The 9,410-nt window shown below is 41.1% G+C and overlaps 1 protein-coding gene across 1 annotated transcript; it reads left to right on the top strand.

Moving 5' to 3' along the window:
- The first annotated feature begins 3,172 nt into the window (after window positions 1–3,172).
- On the top strand, window positions 3,173–5,863 carry LOC111947528 (collagen alpha-1(I) chain-like). The gene is made up of 3 exons (XM_023955644.1): window positions 3,173–4,654; window positions 4,865–4,921; window positions 5,072–5,863. The coding sequence occupies exons 1-3, from the start codon at window positions 3,187–3,189 to the stop codon at window positions 5,452–5,454; spliced, it is 1,908 nt and encodes a 635-aa protein (XP_023811412.1). The 5' UTR covers window positions 3,173–3,186; the 3' UTR covers window positions 5,455–5,863.
- The last annotated feature ends 3,547 nt before the right edge of the window (window positions 5,864–9,410 follow it).

Raw genomic sequence — 9,410 nt, 5'->3', positions numbered from 1 at the left:
GCTTGTGACAGTGAGTGGGTTCATTTACATTTTGGGTGAAACTGAAACCAACATCATCTAATAAAGCTGCTAAAGCATTTCCTAGTCACTGGGGTCATCAACAAGAATATTAAATTCCCCTAATATTATAATTTGATCAGAATCTAAAATAGTAGTCGATAGGAAGTCGGAAAACTTCGTTAAAAATTCTGAATACGGGCTGGGGGGGGGGGCGATAAATAATTACGAATAAAACAGGTTTTCGAGTCTTCCTCTTTGGGTGATTTATAGGCAATATGATGCTTTCAAAAGAGTTATAAGCATGCTTTACTGTAGGGCTGAGAAGTAAGCTAGACTGTGATATTACTGCTAAACCATCTCCTTTCCCTGAAATCCTGGATTTCTGTTTGTTATTATAACTGGGGGGGTGCTTCATTCAGTCTAACATATTCATCCTGTTTGAGCCAAATGTCTGTTAGGGCTAGTAGACTAAGTTTGTTATCATTAATTAACTCATTGACTAAGAGGGACTTAGACAAAATGGATCTAATGTTTACTAAACCACATTTAATGACATCATAATTCTGCTTGTGAGTACTGTTGTCTGTTACTTTAAGGTTTCTGTGACGCAATCCTTTCACTTGTTTTTCAGCACATAAGGTAAAGCTAGGACCTGCTTGACTTTCCCTGTATGGGTTTTGCACCAGCACTAAGGGAGGCTCAGAGGAGACATAAACTGCTGCTCTGCGCCTGGGTCTCTACCAAATATCTGCCATCCAGTGGCGGTTTTTGATATGGGCGATGTGGGCGGTCGTGGGCACTTCATAGGGGGCGGCATTTGCCGTGCCCGATGCTGTGCAACTATATTCAAAGAGGCTACTATATTCTAGGAGGAAGCTTTGCGCTTTTAATTTGAAATTGCTTCAGCTGCCGACACTTAACACTTTTAAATTGAAACATCAGACACTTAAGAATGTCTTCATCCTGTTTCCTCTTCACACTTATGGTGCAAAAAAAAAAAAAAAGATGAAATAACTCAGAGTGAAACAACATAAAACAGGCACATGAAAAGGAATTAGGCAGAACAAACACCCGTGCTCAACCCAATTTCAACAAAAGCAGGCAATGGGGATTATTTCCCATAATTCTTTGCTCCGACACAGCAGACCCGACGCACGCGTGACCACCGCCCTCTGCTGCAAGATGCTTGCGGCCACACCTCTTTGCGGCAGTCTTTGGAGCATAAGTCCAAAAACTCGAGAGGGGGGCGCAACTCGCCGGTGGCTGGCTGAATCACACTAAGAGGTGATTGGGAGAATTTTCTATCTGACAATCAACTCTGAGCCGCAGCTGCGCCTCCCGTCATAGAGACAGAGCCGCGTGTGTCAGAGGGAAGGGGAGGGGGAGGGATTGTTACGGGGGGAGAAGGGAGGAAGCACCCAGGCGCAGAGAGCGAGAGGAGGCAGGGGAACGGGGGCTTTAATAAACAAAACTAAGGACACAAAACCAAAACCACTGCAGACGGCAGGCTAGAAACACTAAACACTCGAAACGGGGAGAGCAGACTAACAAGGGACTAGAAGGGAATGACAAGACTTAAATACATACAGACAACCGAGACACAGGTGAACACAATCAGGAAGGATGGGGAACCAAAGTAAAACTCACAACAAAAACGAAACAGGAAACCCTACAAAATAAGACAGGAAGTTAAACTCAAAACATGCCAGAACAAAAAGGAAACAAACCACAGGGGCAAAGAAACAGAAACCGTAACAGGGGTGCTGGGTGCAGACCATTTTTTATGGATTGAGTTTTTTTGGGAGGATTTCTACTGTTGGTGTTGCACAAATTTAGGGAAATGCCAAATATTTTTGGAGTAATCCCACTGATGAATTCTATGATTTAGTCTTTTATGTTTTATAAGACATAAACATATTAATCACAATACGTTTTTTTTTTTAGATCTAATCCCTCTGATATGTTTCACAAAGACTCACTCAGGACGTCACACATTAAGAAATTATTGCTAAAAATGAAGCAGGAGTCCAGCTCTAAAAAAAAATGCTCAAAAAATGATGAAAGAGCAACAAAAATGGAATTATTTGATATGTAATTTCTTATTAATATTTCCAGGCTTTCTTTGTTTTGTTCTGCAGCATGTTCATATTTGTATAATTTTGACAGAATATATTTCTATGGAGAGCTAAATATTACAAGTTATTTAGGGTTTAAGTTAACTTGTGTTCCTGTTTTTATTCAGATTTATGTTAAAAAAGTTCAGTTTAAAAGGTTTAAAAGTTTAGCTTTAGTGTGTTCAGTAAATCTTTATCTTCTTCGGCCAAAAACCTTAAGCGTGTTTTTAACTTAGGCCCCTGTGTAACTGAGTTTGACCCCCCTGTAATACGAGTCTAGAAAATGCATGCATTTTTTATGTAAAATTGCTAAAAAGAAGATAGGGAACACAACAGGATGTTGTCAAATTTTGTATGTGTGCGGTGCGGGGGGGGGGGGGGGGCTGTGGGGTTACTCGCCCAGGGAGTAAGTTAGTGTAGAACCGCCACTGCTGCCATCTCAAAGAATTTGACACTATTTAAAGTATATAAAATATAGGTGATCACAGAAAAGTAACCCTCTCATTCATGACAAGAAACGTTTTTCAACAGCAACACCATTCTTGGGTGCCAACACTAAAACTATCCATCCATCTTATTAAACCACTTGATCCTTTTGGGTGGTAGCTGGAGCCTATCCCAGCTAGTATTGGGCAAAGGTTCAACCCTGGAAGGTTTGCCAGTCCATCACATAGCAACACAACCACACAGTCACACTCACACTTAGGGACAATTTAGATTTTCCATTTGACCTACCTCGCACAACTTCTGGTCATTTTATGATCATGTAGTTAAACTAGAAACTGTAGAGAATCCTTTTCAAAATTATTCCGAAAGTAGTGGTATCAGCTCGGGGCAGGAAAGATCTCCTAAACTCCAAATGAAGATTCTCTGTTGTGAGAAAGTCAGTGTCAGAAAGAGGATTCAATTAATTATAATAATAATTATAATAGTAATAATTGTAATAATTAAGAGCCATATTAATTTCTTTTAAACTGTTGCAATGATTGAGTGGTTTTCTTCACTCTGCTTCAGCTGTACTTTACTCTTCTGTCTTTATTCAAACCCAGATCCCCATTTTCCACCTGTGCTAATGGGACCACCTGGACCACCTGGACCATGTGGACCACCTGGACCACATGGACCACCTGGACGTCCTGGAAAAAATGGACAAAAAGGCGAAAAGGGTGCAACTGGACCTAAAGGATCACAGGGATCACCTGGAGAACAGGGTCCAGAAGGGGAAAAGGGTCTAAGGGGCCCTCGGGGGCCAAGGGGTCGAAACGGAAAAAAGGGGCGTCGCGGACCAGAAGGTGAAGAGGGACCACAAGGGCCAAAGGGTGAAATGGGACCTGAGGGACCACCTGGACCTGAAGGGCCGTGGGGTCCAATTGGACCTGAAGGACCTTGTGGACCACATGGACCTAAAGGTCAACCTGGACAAAAAGGTGACAATGGACAAAAAGGACAACCTGGACCTCAAGGACCAATGGGACCTCCAGGACCACAGAATTTGAAAGGTGAAAAGGGAGCAAAAGGATCACCAGGATCGAGTGGACCACCTGGACCACCTGGACCTCCAGGACCACAGGGATCAAAAGGTGACATGGGACCAAAAGGATCACCAGGATCAAATGGACCACCTGGACCACCTGGACCTCCAGGACCACAGGGATCAAAAGGTTACATGGGACCACAAGGGCCAAAGGGTCAAATGGGACCTCCAGGACCACAGGGATCAAAAGGTTACATGGGACCCCCTGGACCTCAAGGACCACCTGGACCACCTGGAAGTCAGGGACCAAAGGGTGAAAAAGGACATAAAGGTGAAAAAGGTGAAAAGGGATCAAAGGGAGAAAATGGTGAACCCGGAACACAAGGACCTCCTGGACCATTGGGACCTCCAGGACCAAAAGGCTTAAAAGGTCAACAGGGTTATCCAGGACCAAAAGGTACGCCTGGAATACAGGGACCCCCTGGACCATGTGGACCTCCAGGTCCTTCTGGATCAAAAGGTGCAAAGGGGGAAAGAGGACCAAGTGGACCTCCAGGACCAACTGGAAATAAGGGATCACCTGGAATGAAAGGTGATATTGGACCGCAAGGACCATGTGGACCGCCTGGACCATCTGGACCTCCTGGACCAGCTGGAAATCAGGGGCCAAAAGGTTATAAGGGCGATCAGGGCAACAGGGGACCACCGGGGCCCAAAGGTAGCACTGGACCACCTGGACCAAAGGGTTGCAAGGGAAATAAGGGAGACAAGGGAGAAAAGGGCGAAAAGGGTAAACGGGGTAGAAAGGGAGAGAAGGGTGAGAAGGGGGAAATGGGTCCACCAGGTCCACCATGTTCACCATTACCTTCACTTCTACGAACTCGACGTGGAGTAACTGGACCAATTGGAATGCCAGGACCAATTGGACCTCCTGGAGCAACTGGACATCAAGGACCTCGGGGCTTAAATGGGGAAATTGGACCACAGGGGCCACCTGGTGAGCCTGGATCCCATGGACAACAAGGTCCAGCTGGATCCCCTGGAACACCCGGAATCTGTAAAACAGGTAATCATCTTTTGATGTACCTACCACTAGAAAAATATGAAATGGGACCAAATATGGGATGTTGTTAATCTGATCAGAGCAGGGGGCTTTAGAAATATTATAATCACGCATATGTGATGAAAGGCACGTGAAACCATAATGAGACTAATTGCTCTATAATACATGTTTTTTTAACTTGTTTTATGTTACATTTTTTTGTCTCTGATCTAGACTCGGATATCAGCGTTTTGCTGAACAGTGTAATCAAGATAAAGCAGCGCATACTAGGTAAGACAATGTTCAACATTACAGCTTTATTTGGAACCGGAAAAAGCTGCAATTTATTCATTTATCAAGTCTGTTCAACAGATCTGGTTGTTTCCATATTTTTCTTTCTTCCTTAAAACATCAGTTGATTATTTTCATCTCTTTTTCCAGCTAATACCTTCCAGTTCCTCTGGAACGTTGGTCAGAAATTCTATGTGTCCAACAAGGACAGCGGTTCTTTTGAGACAGCCGTGGAGTTCTGCTCCCAGCAAGGCCTGGAGCTGGCTCTGCCCCAGAATGAGGACGAGAACAGCAAACTGATGGAGGTGTTTGGGGACGCCTTCAAAGACGTCTGGATCAGTGTCAACAACAAAACGGCAGAAGGGAAATTCCATGTTGACATGAACAATCAACGTCTGACCTTTACCAAATGGGAAAAGGGACAGCCAGGTGACTCCATCCAGCACACAGGCTGCACTGTGATGACTGGAAACGGCCTCTGGAGGGTGATGCATGACTGCTTTAGTGATGCATTCATTGTTTGTCAGCTATAGGAGAAACAACGTCTTAACTGTTGTGTCACTTCTTAAAAAGTAATATATTTGATCTAAGTTTTAAAGTTTTTTTCTACAATCTATTTTGTCATCTGTAAAAAACAAGCGGTTCTGATCTTCGTCTTTATTTAAAATAAGGTTATATCTGTCTGAAGTGTTTGCCACTTAATTCTACTAAATATAAATCATTAAAAGAAAAAAATATTTATTTTAAGAATGGAAAGTCTGTAACATCCAAGTGATGTTTGTTAAATATCAGCTTTTAGTCTTTAATACCACTGTCTTCTTTCTTCATGAAAATGTGCATTAAATGGTTTAAAAGCTGTTGAATTCAGAAAATAAACACATAAAACCTACTTTTTCCTTTCTGTGTTTTCACATTTGTGCTTTTGATAATGTCAATTTAGTATAGGTTGCTGTGACTTTCACATTAAAAACTCCTGCATATGCACAGTCTGAAGATGTCTTAGACATTTTCAGACCGAGAATGCAAGAGTTTTGAACACAGAAGCCCAAAACGCGCATTTGCTCAAGTTTACGTAGACTTTTCATTCAAACTGGCGGTATGAACGAGCGTTGTTGAAGGTGCTGTGAACATAGTTTGAAATGCTTTCCTAAACGGAAATCTAAATGCAAAAATACCTTTTTTCAAAGATGTTTTCTGATTAGTATAGAATATGTCCATTATCACTTCATAGGTATGTCTTGAATTATAATATTATTGATGGCAGTAGATACATTTGGGTTAGCAATAACATTCATGTTTTTGGTTAAATGTGCTTCATGCCAAATGGTGTATACTTATATAGTGCTTTTCTACCTACAAGGACAAAGTGCTTTACAGTCACAGACCCATTCACCCAGTGACACACACTGGTGGCTGCTCTGCTGCCAAACACAGGTGCCCACCTACCACCAGAGGCATGGTGGGGTTCAGTGTCATGCCTTAGGACACTTTGACTCATGGGCGTGCAAAGTGGGAATTGAACCTGCAATATTATGATCATGGGTTGACCGCCCTACCACTGCACCATGGCCGCCCATATGTTTTAATGCATTTCAGCCCATCTTCTTGGTTAAACCCAATCAGAGATAGTCATGGGCATGACTCCATGTATACAGAAATTTAAGTTTGCATTTGCATTTCTAATATTAATAATGGGTTAGATTTATCTGCGCTTTTCCAGACACTCAAAGCACTTACAATGTTTCCATGATTAATTCATTATTCATATTCGGTGATGTCAGGGGCGTGGCTGCCAGTTCGTACCTACAGTCCCTCTGACCATCGCCAGGACACTCATGCACATTCACACACCAGTGGAGCCACACTGAAGGCAGGGAGAGTGAAGTGTCTTGCCCAAGGACACAACGACCGTTGACTGGAGGAAGCAGGGATCGAACTGCCAACCTTTTTATCAATGGATGACCTGCTCAACCGCCCAAATATTTCTTTATTCAAATTGATGTGAATCAGGAGCAGACGAAAAAATGCTGTTGGAAAAAACTTCTAGATGTGAAGCAGGACCTACAGTCTGCAGGCACAAGCTCCCTTCTCTGCTCCATTCTGATGCATCCACTTGCAGAAAAATAGATCCGCATACGACTTTGCTTTCCTCGTCTGAGCTTGCAACTGGTACAAAAAGTACATTTTTATTGTACCGCTAATCAGATACGTGTGGTGAGTTTCAGCACAGGTGAGGCACTAATGTTATCTATCAGTCAGATTTACAAACACATGACACTTAAAGAGTAGCTCAGTCACCATTAGATTGACAACAGTTAAACTGTGTTGTTTAAAATTTCATTTCAACCTTTTTCAACCTATCTCTAATGGTCTCCAGTCATTTTCCTTCAAACTTGCTGTGATGATCATGAACATCACTACCAACAATAATCCAGTGAAAGTTTTGTGTCACCTTAAATGAAGCAACTTTAGAAAGATTTGACATATGACAGATGTGCCCTTTTACACTGAGTATCTTCATTTCTGTTTGTTTCCATTTCATGACAAGCTCAACAACTCACAAAACACTCTTCCTAGTGTTAAATCTCACTTTTAGAATCTGTCTGATTGATTATATTTCAAACAAAACACGTTATTTCTGGTAGTTTATTATGGAATGAACATACATGCAATCTAAATGAATACATTTGTACATCAAATGACAATATAGGGCTTGCAATAGCTCTCATTGATTTCTGAGCACAGTACATGTTATTTGAGGATGGGTAACTGTGACATAATGATATTAGCGCTTTATACCGTCTTTTCGGCTCGCTGGGCGCGTGTACCCTAAACTGTTATGTAATTGTGCATGCAAAAAGTCAGTGACGGCTAGCGAGACCGCACTTCCACAGATGTCGGCTCACTTGACCGCGGTCTTCTTTACACATTCCTCCATCCATTTTAGAAGAACATAAACACTCACCTGAGCACAGGTGTTAGCTCACCTCTGCACTAATAGTTTGCGTGATTGAATGAATGAAAGATTTCACACTAGTTGGTTTTAAGGCATAAGTATGTGTGTGTGAACACTATCTGTATTGTGTACATGTTGACATGTGGACATTTTTGCAGCTAGCAGGTGTGTTGATAACATTTGAGTGTGTGTGTGGACAGGCCCCGCCCTTTTTTTTACTACATTTGAACCTTACCGTAATGATAAACAACCAGTAAACTTATTGCTTTATGCTGCTTCATTGTCTTATCCCCCCTCCCCTCCTATTATCATCCTCCTACCCCCCCCCCCCCCCCTATCTCTAACATCCCTCTCTCTTCTTCCCTTCTTTCCTTTTCCGTCCGGTCCAACACCAAAGATTTTCAAACGTCAATTACAAAAGGGGTTTATTCAGACATACCTTTGGTTTGTCTGAAGATTAATAACCCCCATTGTTAAAGTAAAATATGTCCAACACAAGAGGCCTTTAGCTCTCATCTGCCTGCCTAGCTGTTGGACAGGACAAGTTAAAAGAAAAAATGTAGAAGTGTTCCTTTTCTTCCTTCAGTTTCTATGGAAGCATAATTAAAAAGAAAAGTCAAAACCAGAAATGGTTTTTCATTTTCTTCTTCAACACTGCTTATTTTGTCACAGTTTTAAAGTAAAAAAGGAAAAAGCATTGTTAATGATTGAGTTTTCATTTTAATTTCGCGTCATTGATGTAGTTACATTTTGAAAATTACAAAAGCATTTCTGTTAATTCATATTAATTGTCAAATTAAACATTTCTAAATGAATTTTGCTACGCATTTAATGCAATTCAATTCAATTCAATTTTATTTGTATTGCCCAAAGTCACAACAACAGTCGTTTCGATGGGCTTTGTATCGGTAATTGCAAAAGTGAAACATACAATCAAAAGGATCATGAATACAATTACATAGGAAAATACTAAAATGAACTAACAAACGGACTAAACTAAACTGGCATACCTGCCCTCTTCGCGGTTAGGAAAAACTCCTAAAAACAACATATTCCCGAAAAAACGAAGAAACCTCAGGGGTGCCCCAGATAACTTTTTGAAAATGAAATACCAAATAACATTTTCATTAACATTTTAATTAAGTGACACAATAAGCAGTGTTGAAGAAGAAAATGAAAAAGCATTTTAGCGGATTGCTTTTTCATTTTAATTTTGAGCCAAAAAACACAGCTTCATTTTCAAATTCAAATTAATTTTATTTATATAGCACCTTTCATGACAGCAAAGACAGCTCAAGGTGCTGTACATAAAAACAAAATCAAATGCAATAAAATACAATAAGATACATTAAATTAGCCCCACACAATAAAATACACAAAGACAAACACCAGTGGAAAATAAATAAATAAATAAATAAATAAAGATAAACCAGAGAAACCAGGGGCCTGTTTCAGAAAGGAGGTTAAGTGTAAACTCTGAGTGCGTTAACCCTGGAATCAGGGAAACCCTGGGTTTTCCATTTCAGAATGGGA

Source organism: Oryzias latipes, chromosome 6 (genome assembly GCF_002234675.1).
Source record: "Oryzias latipes chromosome 6, ASM223467v1".
Taxonomy (NCBI): Eukaryota; Metazoa; Chordata; class Actinopteri; order Beloniformes; family Adrianichthyidae; genus Oryzias; species Oryzias latipes.
The sequence above is the reverse complement of the archived record's forward strand: the minus strand, read 5'-3'. Positions and strand labels throughout refer to the sequence as shown.